The sequence below is a fragment of the Xenia sp. Carnegie-2017 genome, unplaced genomic scaffold, assembly GCF_021976095.1.
Source record: "Xenia sp. Carnegie-2017 unplaced genomic scaffold, XeniaSp_v1 HiC_scaffold_1, whole genome shotgun sequence".
NCBI lineage: Eukaryota > Metazoa > Cnidaria > Anthozoa > Malacalcyonacea > Xeniidae > Xenia > Xenia sp. Carnegie-2017.
The window spans coordinates 1,458,775-1,471,779 of record NW_025813402.1 but is presented as its reverse complement, the minus strand read 5'-3'; the positions used below and the strand labels follow the sequence as shown (position 1 = coordinate 1,471,779).

Below are 13,005 nucleotides of genomic sequence, written 5' to 3'. Positions count from 1 at the left end.
AAGAAGGTTCTGGGTACATCCCATAAATAAAAGGCGAGAAGAGAAGGGCTTGTATGACACGTTGTTGCAAGAGCTTCGTCAAGCTCTATTGGTCGCAACTTTCAGTTCCCGAGCAACATCCTTCCAATTATTTTTCTTTATATTGCGTGTATCTTTATAGTCAGGGTGAAATTTGTCCCACAAACATCGCCTCTCTCTCACTAGCTCAACTAATATTTCTTGCCAATCTGCCATTTTGCCACAGCACAGTGAAAGTAAACATTAGTCATGTGATTTTTCTTGTCCAATCAGAGTAGATATGCAACAATTACTCGTCACTCGTTGACGATTTCGGTGTGCATGCTCAACGGCGACGAATTCGTCCATATCGTCATATTTTCTCGTTGACGAGCGACTCGTCACGAAATTCGTTGCATTTCGACGATAGTGTGGCCCGCGCTTTAATCACTGACGGTTATATAACAAGAAAAAGATTTTCGTAACTTAATCCAAGAATCAACACAACTTATTTAACTTTGAAAAGTTAGAGCAAAGTTTCGTTTTGTAACATTTTTTATAATCGCATAAAGAAAAGCAAGGTGAAAATAAAAATGTAAATTTCAATTAGGTCACGTGTTGCCTATGACGTAACCAAGTCCCTCCTACCACAGATATCACCAAATGATGCATCAGGAATTCATGAGGACACTTGGGACTATCCGTACCAATACGCTCTTTACTCGTACATATTGAAAAAATCAGAAATGTCATTTATTTCATGCAGAATAAGTTCAAAATAACCTTCTCAAATATTTCGTACTTGTTTTCGGCACTTTGTGCATGAGTTTTTACAAAAACTCATGAACGTTTCAAAAGTTTTGCAAAACTTTTTAACAACAAATTACAGTATATGGACTAATTCCTACAACATATGCGTAGATGTATTAATGTGAAGATGAATTCACACATTAAAATTTCATAACATTATTCTGACATAGTTTTGACTGTTTTTTAACACGTCAAATCTAATTTCTATCACGCTTTGTCAATGTGTTTTCATTTGCAATAATCACTGACACGAAATTTTCCCCCTTCGTTTGAATTTGTTTTTTTCGAGTAGAAAACGTCATTTACTTAAAGATCTCGACATTAAGCTGTTGATTTCTTTCAAAAAATGTATTTTATTCATAAAAATCTTAAAAACGTTGTATGAATCTCAATAAATACACATTAAAATTATTTGACAACTTTTATACAACTATTCGCGCCAAAATAAATAAATTTAAATAATTATGTAAATCCCTTTAATAAATTTATACAAATTATGTTGGAATATTAATATGCTAACTAAATAAACAGCAATAGATAGATAAATTTCATTAAAAAACTATCAAAAGTTTCATCGTAAAGGCACTTTTCATGTCGACTACGACCCTTCATTCTTCGCTGTTGCTGAAGATTTCGTATGAAATTTCACTGGATAATTCATTTTCCAATTTTTCCCCCACGTACACGCTCTCTGTAATCTCAGCTCGAAATAAACTTATGTTGTTTTCTATATTTCTCAAGCGCATCCAAGCGTTTCTGTCTGACGAGGGGGGCTGTAGGACAAGCTGATTTGTATCACGTTGAAGAGTCAAATAGCTCCCAGAAACTCTATGAACAAACCGAACAGTATCGAACTGCCCAGCAACATTTTCTTCATAGAAATCAAACGAAGAATCGTTGATAGCTAAAGAATTTGGCACATCCTAGAAAGAAATACAAAAGCTTAGCACTTACAACTTCATTGTATGTTATGTCTGCAATTATTCAAACGTGAGGATCTGGATCCACTGATATTTCAAAGTATTTACCTTTAAAACAATCGACGAACCGTCAACGGCGATATATTTGCCGTTGTTAGACGCTGGTCGAATGCGAACTATCGTGTTACTTGCTCCATTAGCAAAACGTTGAAGTTTGTACCTCGGTCGATGATGAATTGAACTGTAAATGAATCATGAGATTAGAGAAGGAGTTTTACAATTTCTATCTGGACAGTGCAATGTAGTCGAGGTCTGTGCATTAACAAACATCACGTTTTCTTGTTCTATTGAAAGTCTGCTTGTTCTCGTGGGTGGGAAACTTTTTAATTGTAATGACAACGCTTTTTTATAAAATATGTGTCGAACGAGCCATATTGCAGGGATATAGAAAATCATTACGAACTTACCTTCTATTTCGTTAGCCGATCCTGGCTCTCCATCAGCTATTATGGTTAATCTTCCAAAGACGTTTCGTAAAGCAAGATAGCGTTGATTGTTAGCAAGAATTGCGGTTTTGTTGTCGCTCATCTTTCACTTAATATTTAAGAATTTCCAATTTCTTCTCTGATATTTATGACTGCTGTGTTCGGTGTTTATGATTGTGATTTGCAGCACTGAACGCCTTTTTATAATCTCAAGCTTTGCTTAAAATATCTTCAAAAGGAAGACAGTAAAAAATACAATAGACCCACCCGTAATTTACTGAAGAAGATGCTTTGATATTTCTGACGTTTGTGCACGCTAAAGCTCTTCCTGGCCTCTGAATCAATGCCATAACTTCACCAATTATCCGGCCCATAGGGATGCAATTACGTTGTTGAAATGATGACGATATTCAAGGGTATTAAATCGATATCTTAATAAGAATTTTATTTTTTCTGTGTTGACTAACATTCCAGATTATTGTATTTTTATTCATTTGTAGGTATTTTATGTATGCTTGAGGGTATTTCGTAGTTTCATCAAACCAAGTATCGTCATAGAAACATGAAAGGATGGCTACTCCAAAGAGCTTCAACGACATTCCCGTCCTTTAGACCGGAAACACGATAACGCAAAGTTTATTTAACTTTGAGCACTCTTTAATGCTCGTAGGCCGTACGTCCGAGTGTGTTTGCTTTTGAAAATGAAATATAGACACAAGCATGCTTTAACCCACGCTGTGGGTGTTGCTCTGCACGAAAAACAACGGCTAATCATCAATTCATGTCACTAATTATCTACGTTCACATCCTTAAATGAAATGTGCGTAAACTCCTTCTTGTACGTATAAAAAATTGGCAAAGTTAGTTGTTCCTTTGCAACAAATTGATATGCATGGGTTTGTCATTGTCAGTGTTCTTTGTAACTTTTCGGACCATAATTTCAGTTAATTAGACGAGGCCAAACCGAGAAAAGTAAAACTGTTCAATGTAGTTTAGTTTATGAAGAGCGACTGGTCTTGGTAAAAAAAATACTTCGTAGAACAAAATGAAATAATTTTTGCCTGTTTGTATTGAAGTAAGCCCTAAAGTATTGCTTAAAATTGACTTTTTATCAATCGCTTTGAACGTCTCTTTTCCACACGTCCATTTTATAGTACTGAGTGAACGGTTTTAAGAAAGCGCCGAACATTTCACGAAGTGTATTAATCACATAAGAAGCTGTTGACCTCTTAACCCTAACACTATCGTTTACATCCGTAAGATATCTTTTAAAACATTTCAGAATAATAATTTAAGGATGATATCCATTATAGAGATGTTGCTAGCCCGCTTGCAATAATGACAATCTTATAAAGGTTCTTGTTAAATAAACACTGAGCTGACCATTCCAGCAAATGTACTTCTATTACTAGACAATTAGCAATAATTTATTTGAATGATCTAAATCAATTTATGCACAACTTATAATTAAAAACAATAATATGATCGAGAGATAATCTCGTCAAAGGAGTTGGAATTTTATTTTAAATTTGCGAAATTAATTATAGGTTCAGATGGTATATAACAAAATTAAGAGTTATTATTTACTATCAGGATGTTGAAAAATAATTTAATGCGAGTTTTATTTTGTATTTCTTTATTTCATTAAAAGCTCTTTGATCTCGGCCATTATAACAAGTGCGCACAATCTTAAACACTGGCGATTTTTATCAAAGTCAAGAAGCAGATCTTGACGAAGTTCAAAAGCCATTTAACGACCGTTTCAATTCTAGGAAATGACGTTTGCTGCATAGTACAAAATCAACTGTCCGGTTTTATTTTCACAATCTACATCATGCCTATTAATTTTCTCATTTGTACAAAAACTTTCTCATAGACCTTGGTAAAAAAAGCAAACGAAAGATGTTCACACATGATTAAGTCATATGCAAGGCTACAAGTTTTAGTCAATGCATGACAAACACAACATTGAACTCATCTTTCGCTTTTACGACTGACATGGCGTTTTCGAATTTGTGGAATTCCTGTTCAAATGAACGGAATTGAAAAGCACACGATCAAAGTTTTAGACTTACAGAAGAGCCTGTCATCGCGTTGAAGATGAAATAATCATGAAACGGAACATACTGATTTGTGATAATTTTGATGACTTCATGTGCGGCAGATCCACCCATAAACGACGCAACAGGATGTAATTGACTTCCACCAAAACGACATCTATGCACAAAATAAAAATTCGTCACTTTTCAATTCGTCATAACTATACTCAACATGTCCGATGCAAGCGAAAAAGGATTTTTTGGGGGATGGGGGAGGGGGGGGGAGGGGAGCACAAGTGACTACGTTTTTTTAAGGAATATTCAAACAACTTTATTAAATTATTTGTTGATGGAGACTGCAGTCTGATCATGCCTTCACAATTTCTAAAGGCCTGTACAACTGTTGAATTTATTGATGTTGATGTTAAGGTACGTCGCTGTTACTAAGGCAACCATGTTCATCAAAGAAATGTGTGAAAAGGACATAGACTTGTTAAGATTGTCAACTACGCACATTTCCTGTACATAATCTTCTTTTATTTCACCATTTAATTCCCACTGTTCCATGAGACCGCCAACATAGCTCTACAAAACAGTAAACGACGATGCGTGAAGTTTACGTCATAAAATTGACGAAAAGATCAAAAAATCTACAACCTGTAGTTTCTCACAATCACTCTTGACGTGTTCCTCAGACGAACCTGAAAATTAGAAACATCATAACGTTTTAAAATAATGAACGCTGTTTTAGTGATATGAACGAAGGAGACCTTCAAAACTGCAAGTTATTACAAGAATCAAACGGTTATATTTGTATAAAACGAATCCATTTGTTATTTAGTTGCAGTTGAAACATTGTACAGCTTACGTAAATAAGATGTTCTGATAAAATAAATCGTTAAAACAAAGGTTCGTTACATGAAAACTGGAAAACGCTGTTCTACACAGTATGTAATAAACACAATCATTAAAAATACATCTTATAAAATCACATTCAAGTTGTCAACAAGATTTTTTAATAGAGTCTCAATTGTACATTACATAAAACCTAAATTTTTGTTTACAAGACGTATTACAAAGGATTATGGTTTTTTTTTCATAATTAATAAGATATTGTCGTCAATTCATAGTTTCTTCACCAAAAACTTAAAGTGTTTAACTAGATTTGTAATTTGCAAATAATATTTTTTATGCAAAAGTTATAATTACTCAAAGCTGTTACGGAAAAGCTAAAACGATAAACAAATAATCGAAATACTGTTAATACTGATTATTTTTGCTGGCGCTTTGGAATCAACCTTTTCTAAGCTGTTTCTACAACAAAACGAACTCGAGTGAATGGAGTATTTTTTAAGTCATGACAGAGGAGTAAAGTACAAGATAACATGAAGATTTGACACTTCAGATAGATTAAAACCTTTAAACAACGATCTTTGTGCAAATATCTTAGAAATTCACAAGTCTTTGAAAGTGAGAACTTTATATAAAGGTGTGTAAAGTATGAAAACGAACATTTAAACTCAAGTAAAGACAGAATGTTAATTTCTACAGCAAACAAAAACTACATATAATTGAAATAAAATATTTGGCATATAATCCTACCGGGATATCTATCGTGATTTGAACGAAATTTATAAATAGCTCGAAATAATATATACATGACGTCATTCTCGTCTTCATTACGTAATCGTTCTACAAATATAGACTACAAGTTAAACATACTGTATTAGCGAAAACGTCACCTCGAAATTTTACCTAAAAATCGCGTCGATATGTTGTTAAATTCTTCTTGTAACGAAGTACAACGAACTACGCGCAGAAATGCTGAATTTTTACCTGAAAATTAATGAATTAAATGTTTTAATATAACATGGACTAATTTGTATCAATACTCAAGAAAGCTTTTCAAATAAATGACGTCATTTTTATAGTTTTCATTATTTGAAACGACTATTTGGTATCGTCCTCAAAGATCATATGTTAATGTTCAATAAAACTTACAAAACAGCCGGATATCTTCATCCTTTATGAAGTTCTGTTTCTGAATATGTAATATCAATGTCATAACAACATTACGATTCCAATTCAAAAGAACTGGACATCCAAATGAGGATAGCGAACCTTATGCAATGATTTTAAAATCAAACGAACTTTTTCGGTCATTTTTCGATATCTTCCAGCGATTTTTCATGATAACTAAACGCAGAAAAGTTCCTGAAATAATATCAAGATATAAATGTTGAAAAATGGTTTGCGAGGAATATTTTTACCAATTTTGCAATTCAATAAAACGTGTCGTATCCGCCGTCATGTCGGGAATCGAACCGCGCAGAGGTAGGCTGCCTTCACAAGAAAGAAAAAATGTTTCATGACAAAATTACAAAAATTAGCACGGCATGAAATAAAGAAAGTTTATCAACCAGTTTGTTCACGAATTCTTTCAAAGCACGACATAAAATCCAAAATGAACTGTTCTGAAATATTAAGAAAGTACTTCATTTAGCAACAATATACTCTCCCCTCACCCTTCTCCCCTCACCCTCCCCTCCCCCCACGAAGCATTTGGTTAATTTTCACGATAAAAAGTCTCACCGAAGATGGGGCAACGTCACATTTAACATCCTCAAGAATTTCTTTTATTTCGGAAGGAATCTGGAAATATCAAAATTTGAAAGTTTGGTCCGTTTCAAACGTCGCATTTTACATGCGCCGAATGCATTTAAAAGAAAAGAAATGTTATAAAATTCCTCATTATCTTTTGTTTTAAATGCATTCGGCTCGTGTACAATGCGACGTTTGAAACAGGCCATATGTCTAGAAGAAATGCAGTTACTACAACTGCTGTAGATATAACTAAATTAGACACTTTCCGGATATGTACAAAGCTAAAACCTTCGTGGTATTTAGAGATGTATTCACTGCTTTTATGGCTTCCTCAAAATTAACTTCATCTTCGCAAACTCCGTTTTCCTTCACCAACATACCTGAATCCCTTCTACCATAGATATCACCAAATGATATCCACCATTTAGTTCTGAAAAGAATTCATGAGGACACTTGGCACTATCCGTATCAATACGCTCTTTACTCGTAGATATTGAAAAAATCAGAAATGTTATTTATTTCATGCAGAATAAGTTCAAAATAACCTTCTAAAATATTTCTTACTTGTTTTCGGCACTTTGTGCATGAGTTTTGCAAAAACTCATGAACTTTGCAAAAGTTTTGCAAAACTTTTAACAATAAATGACAGTATATGGACAAATTCCTACAACATATGCGTAGATGTATTAATGTGAAGATGAATTCACACATTAAAATTTTATAACATTATTCTGACATAGTTTTGACTGTTTTTTAACACGTCAATCTAATTTCTATCACGCTTTGTCAATGTGTTTTCATTTGCAATAATCACTGACACGAAATTTTCCCCCTTCGTTTGAAATTATGTTTTTTTTCGAGTGGAAAATGTCCTTTACTCAAAGATCTCGACATTGAACTGTTGATTTCTTTCAAAAAATGTATTTTATTCATAAAAATCTTAAAAACGTTGTATGAATCTCAATAAATACGCACTAAAATTATTTCACAACTTTTATACAAATATTCGCACTAAAATAAATAAATTTAAATAATTATATAAATCCCTGTGATAAATTTATACAAATTATGTTGGAATATTAATATGCTAACTAAATAAACAGCAATAAATAGATAAATTTCATTAAAAAAAACTATCAAAAGTTCCATGGTAAAAGCGCTTTTTCATGTCGACCAGGACCCTTTCATTCTTCGCTGTTGCTGAAGATTTCGTATGAAATTTCACTGGATAATTCATTTTCCAATTTTTCCCCCACGTACACGCTCTCTGTAATCTCAGCTCGAAATAAACTTATGTTGTTTTCTATATTTCTCAAGCGCATCCAAGCGTTTCTGTCTGACGAGGGGGGCTGTAGGACAAGCTGATTTGTACCACGTTGAAGAGTCAAATAACTCCCAGAAACTCTATGAACAAACCGAACAGTATCGAACTGCCCAGCAACATTTTCTTCATAGAAATCAAACGAAGAATCGTTTATAGCTAAAGAATTTGGCACATCCTAGAAAGAAATACAAAAGCTTAGCACTTACAACCTCATTATATGTTATGTCTGCAATCATTCATACGTGAGGTTCTGGATCCACTGAAATTTCAAAGTATTTACCTTTAAAACAATCGACGAACCGTCAACGGCGATATATTTGCCGTTGTTAGACGCTGGTCGAATTCGAACGATCGTGTTACTTGCTCCATTAGCAATAACGTTGAAGTTTGTACCTCGGTCGATGATGAATTGAACTGTAAATGAATCATGAGATTAGAAAAGGAGTTTTACAATTTCTATTTGGACAGTGCAATGTAGTCGAGGTCTGTGCATTAACAAACATACACGTTTTCTTGTTCTTTTGAAAGTCTGCTTGTTCTCGTGGGCGGGAAACTTTTTAATTGTAATGACAACGCTTTTTTATAAAATATGTGTCGAACGAGCCATATTGCAGGGATATAGAAAATCATTACGAACTTACCTTCTATTTCGTTAGCCGATCCTGGCTCTCCATCAGCTATTATGGTCAATCTTCCAAAGACGTTTCGTAAAGCAAGATAGCGTTGATTGTTAGCAAGAATTGCGGTTTTGTTGTCGCTCATCTTTCACTTAATATTTAAGAATTTCCAATTTCTTCTCTGATATATATGACTGTTGTGTTCGGTGTTTATGATTGTGATTTGCAGCACTGAACGCCTTTTATAATCTCAAGCTTCGCTAAAATATCTTCAAAGGAAGACAGTAAAATATACAATAGACCCGCCCCGTAGTTTACTGAAGAAGATGCTTTGATATTTCTGACGTTTGTGCACGCTAAAGCTCTTCCTGGCCTCTGAATCAATGCCATAACTACACCAATTATCCGGCCCATAGGGATGCAATTACGTTGTTTAAATGATGACGATATTCAAGGGTATTAAATCGATATCTTAATAAGAATTTTATTTTTCTGTGTTGACTAACATTCCAGATTATTGTATTTTTATGCATTTGTAGGTACTTTATGTATGTTTGAGGGTATTTCGTAGTTTCCTCAAACCAAGTATCGTCATAGAAACATGAAGGACGGCTACTCCAAAGAGCTTCAACGACATTTCATACGACATTAGAGCGGAAACACGATAACGCAAAGTTTATTTAACTTTGAGCACTCTTTAATGCTCGTAGGCCGTACGTCCGAGTGTGTTTGCTTTTGAAAATGAAATATAGACACAAGCATGCTTTAACCCACGCTGTGGGTGTTGCTCTGCACGAAAAACAACGGCTAATCATCAATTCATGTCACTAATTATCTACGTTCACATCCTTAAATGAAATGTGCGTAAACTCCTTCTTGTACGTATAAAAAATTGGCAAAGTTAGTTGTTCCTTTACAACAAATTGATATGCATGGTTTTGTCATTGTCAGTGTTCTTTGTAATTTTTCGGACCATAATTTCAGTTAATTAGACGAGGCCAAACCGAGAAAAGTAAAACTGTTCCATGTAGTTTAGTTTATGAGGGTGACTGGTCTTGGTAAAAAAAAAATACTTCGTAGAACAAAATGAAATAATTTTTGTTTGTTTGTATTGAAGTAAGACCTAAAGTATTGCTTAAAATTGACTTTTTTATCAATCGCTTTGAACGTCTCTTTTCCACACGTCCATTTTATAGTACTGAGTGAACGGTTTCAAGAAAGCGCCGAACATTTCACGAAGTGTATTAATCACATAAGAAGCTGTTGACCTCTTAACCCTAAAACTATCGTTTACATCCGTAAGATATCTTTTAAAACATTTCAGAATAATAATTTAAGGATGATATCCATTATAGAGATGCTGCTAGCCCGCTTGCAATAATGACAATCTTATAAAGGTTCTTGTTACATAAACACTGAGCTGACCATTCCAGCAAATTTACTTCTATTACTAGATAATTAGAAATAATTTATTTGAATGATCTAAATCATATTTATGCACAACTTATAATTAAAAGCAATAATATGATCGAGAGATAATCTCGTCAAAGGAGTTGGAATTTTTATTTTAAATTTGTGAAATTATTTATAGGTTCAGATTGTATATAACAAAATTAAGAGTTATTATGTACGATCAAGAATGTTGAAAAAATAATTTAATGCGATTTTTACTTTGTATTTCTTTATTTCATTAAAAGCTCTTTGATCTCGGCCATTATAACAAGTGCGCACAATCTTAAACACTGGCGATTTTTAATCAAAGTCAAGAAGCAGATCTTGACGAAGTTATAAAGCCATTTAACGACCGTTTCAATTCTAGGAAATGACGTTTGCTGCATAGTACAAAATCAACTGTCCGGTTTTATTTTCACAATCTACATCATGCCTATTAATTTTCTCAATTGTACAAAAACTTTCTCATAGACCTTGGTAAAAAAAGCAAACGAAAGATGTTCACACTTGATTAAGTCATATGCAAGGCTACAAGTTTTAGTCAATGCATGACAAACACAACATTGAACTCATCTTTCGCTTTTACGACTGACATGGCGTTTTCGAATTTGTGGAATTCCTGTTCAAATGAACGGAATTGAAAAGCACACGATCAAAGTTTTAGAGTTACAGAAGAGCCTGTCATCGCGTTGAAGATGAAATAATCATGAAACGGAACATACTGATTTGTGATAATTTTGATGACTTCGTGTGCGGCAGATCCACCCATAAACGACGCAACAGGATGCAATTGACTTCCACCAAAACGACATCTATGCACAAAATGAAAAATTCGTCACTTTTCAATTCGTCATAACTATACTAAACATGTCCGCTGCAAGCGAAAAAGGATTTTTTTTGGGAGGGGGGGGGGAGGGGAGCAAAAGTGACTACGTTTTTTCAAGGACTTTTCAAATAACTTTATTAAATTATTTGTTGATGGAGACTGCAGTCTGATCATGCCTTCACAATTTCTACAGGCCTGTACAACTGTTCAACTTATTGATGTCGATGTTAAGGTATGTCACTGTTACTAAGGCAACCATGTTCATCAAAGAAATGTGTGAAAAGGACGTAGACTTGTTAAGATTGACAACTACCCACATTTCCTGTACATAATCTTCTTTTATTTCACCATTTAATCCCCACTGTTCCATGAGACCGCTAACGTAACTCTACAAAACAGTAAACGACGATGCGTGAAGTTTACGTCATAAAATTGACGAAAAGATCAAAAAATCTACAACCTGTAGTTTTTCACAATCACTCTTGACGTGTTCCTCAGACGAACCTGAAAATTAGAAACATCATAAAGTTTTAAAATAATGAACGCTGTTTTAGTGATATGAACGAAGGAGACCTTCAAAACTGCAAGTTATTGCAAGAATTAAACGGTTATATTTGTATAAAACAAATCCATTTGTTATTAGTTGCAGTTGAAACATTGTACAGCTTACGTAAATAAGATGTTCTGATAAAATATATCGTCAAGACAAAGGTTCGTTACATGAAAACTGGAAAACGCTGTTCCACACAGTATGTAATAAACAAAATCATTAAAAATACATCTTATAAAATCAAATTCAAGTTGTCAACAAGATTTTTCGATAGAGTCTCAATTGTACATTACATAAAACCTAAATTTTTGTTTACAAGACGTATTACAAAGGATCATGTTTTTTTTCATACTTAATAAGATGTTGTCGTCAATTCATAGTTTCTTCACCAAAAACTTAAAGTGTTTAACTAGATTTGTAATTTGCAAATAATACTTTTTATGCAAAAGTTATAATTACTCAAAGCTGTTACGGAGAAGCTTAAACGATAAACAAATAATCGAAATACTGTTAATACTGATTAATTTTGTTGGCGCTTTGGAATCAACCTTTTCTAAGCTGTTTCTACAACAAAACCAACTCGAGTGAATGGAGTATTTTTTAAGTCATGACAGAGGAGTAAAGTACAAGATAACGTGAAGATTTGACACTTCAGATAGATTAAAACCTTTAAACAACGATTTTTGTGCAAATATCTTGGAAATTCACAAGTCTTTGAAAGTGAGAACTTTATATAAAGGTGTGTAAAATATGAGAGCGAACATTTAAACTCAAGTAAAGACAAAATGTCAGTTTCTACAGCAAACAAAAACTACACATAATTGAAATAAAATATTTGCCATATAATCCTACCGGGATATCTATGGTGATTTGAACGGAATTTATAAATAGCTCGAAATAATATATACATGACGTCATTCTCGTCTTCATTACGTAATCGTTCTACAAATATAGACTACAAGTTAAACATACTGTATTAGCGAAAACGTCACCTCGAAATTTTACCTAAAAATTGCGTCGATATGTTGTTAAATTCTTCTTGTAACGAAGTACAACGAACTACGCGCAGAAATGCTGAATTTTTACCTGAAATTTAATGAATTAAACGTTTTAATATAACATGGACTAATTTTGTATCAATACTCAAGAAAGCTTTTCAAATAAAGACGTTATTTTTTATAGTTTTCATTATTTGAAACGACTATTTGGTATCGTCCTCGAAAGATCATATGTTAATGTTCAATAAAACTTACAAAACAGCCGGATATCTTCATCTTTTATGAAGTTCTGTTTCTGAATATGTAATATCAATGTCATAACAACATTACGATTCCAATTCAAAAGAACTTGACATCCAAATGAGGATAGCGAACCTTATGCA

General features: G+C 33.5%; 2 protein-coding genes and 2 long non-coding RNA genes across 4 annotated transcripts; all 4 read right to left on the bottom strand.

Annotated features, from left to right (window-relative positions):
* Window positions 1-3,831: 3,831 nt before the first annotated feature.
* On the bottom strand, window positions 3,832-4,823 carry LOC124436176. Its single transcript, XR_006945218.1, has 2 exons — window positions 4,766-4,823; window positions 3,832-4,429 (listed from the first exon to the last, which is right to left on the bottom strand). It is a non-coding gene; the product is annotated as an uncharacterized LOC124436176 (long non-coding RNA).
* Window positions 4,824-6,413: 1,590 nt separating this feature from the next.
* LOC124443233 lies at window positions 6,414-6,589 on the bottom strand. The gene is made up of 2 exons (XR_006947548.1): window positions 6,522-6,589; window positions 6,414-6,447 (listed from the first exon to the last, which is right to left on the bottom strand). It is a non-coding gene; the product is annotated as an uncharacterized LOC124443233 (long non-coding RNA).
* A 1,171-nt stretch (window positions 6,590-7,760) lies between these two features.
* LOC124436325 lies at window positions 7,761-9,004 on the bottom strand. Its single transcript, XM_046986237.1, has 3 exons — window positions 8,821-9,004; window positions 8,460-8,593; window positions 7,761-8,354 (listed from the first exon to the last, which is right to left on the bottom strand). The coding sequence occupies exons 1-3, from the start codon at window positions 8,939-8,941 to the stop codon at window positions 8,040-8,042; spliced, it is 570 nt and encodes a 189-aa protein (XP_046842193.1). The 5' UTR covers window positions 8,942-9,004; the 3' UTR covers window positions 7,761-8,039.
* Window positions 9,005-10,337: 1,333 nt separating this feature from the next.
* LOC124442419 (NEDD8-activating enzyme E1 regulatory subunit-like) lies at window positions 10,338-12,999 on the bottom strand. The gene is made up of 6 exons (XM_046992919.1): window positions 12,878-12,999; window positions 12,630-12,710; window positions 12,477-12,566; window positions 11,535-11,578; window positions 11,392-11,462; window positions 10,338-11,060 (listed from the first exon to the last, which is right to left on the bottom strand). The coding sequence occupies exons 1-6, from the start codon at window positions 12,939-12,941 to the stop codon at window positions 10,901-10,903; spliced, it is 510 nt and encodes a 169-aa protein (XP_046848875.1). The 5' UTR covers window positions 12,942-12,999; the 3' UTR covers window positions 10,338-10,900.
* Between the last annotated feature and the right edge of the window lie 6 nt (window positions 13,000-13,005).

Bases quoted from the DNA above. Each gene is read 5' to 3' on its own strand.
- LOC124436325 (XM_046986237.1), bottom strand. From the start codon at position 8,941: ATGAGCGACAACAAAACCGCAATTCTTGCTAACAATCAACGCTATCTT. The intron at 8,594-8,820 runs GTAAGTTCGTAA...ATTCATTTACAG, and splicing joins ATCGGCTAACGAAATAGAAG to TTCAATTCATCATCGACCGA. The intron at 8,355-8,459 runs GTAAATACTTTG...ATTTCTTTCTAG, and splicing joins GTTCGTCGATTGTTTTAAAG to GATGTGCCAAATTCTTTAGC.
- LOC124442419 (XM_046992919.1), bottom strand. From the start codon at position 12,941: ATGACATTGATATTACATATTCAGAAACAGAACTTCATAAAAGATGAA. The intron at 11,579-12,476 runs GTAGGATTATAT...TCTAATTTTCAG, and splicing joins AAATCACCATAGATATCCCG to GTTCGTCTGAGGAACACGTC. The intron at 11,463-11,534 runs GTTGTAGATTTT...ACTGTTTTGTAG, and splicing joins GTGATTGTGAAAAACTACAG to AGTTACGTTAGCGGTCTCAT.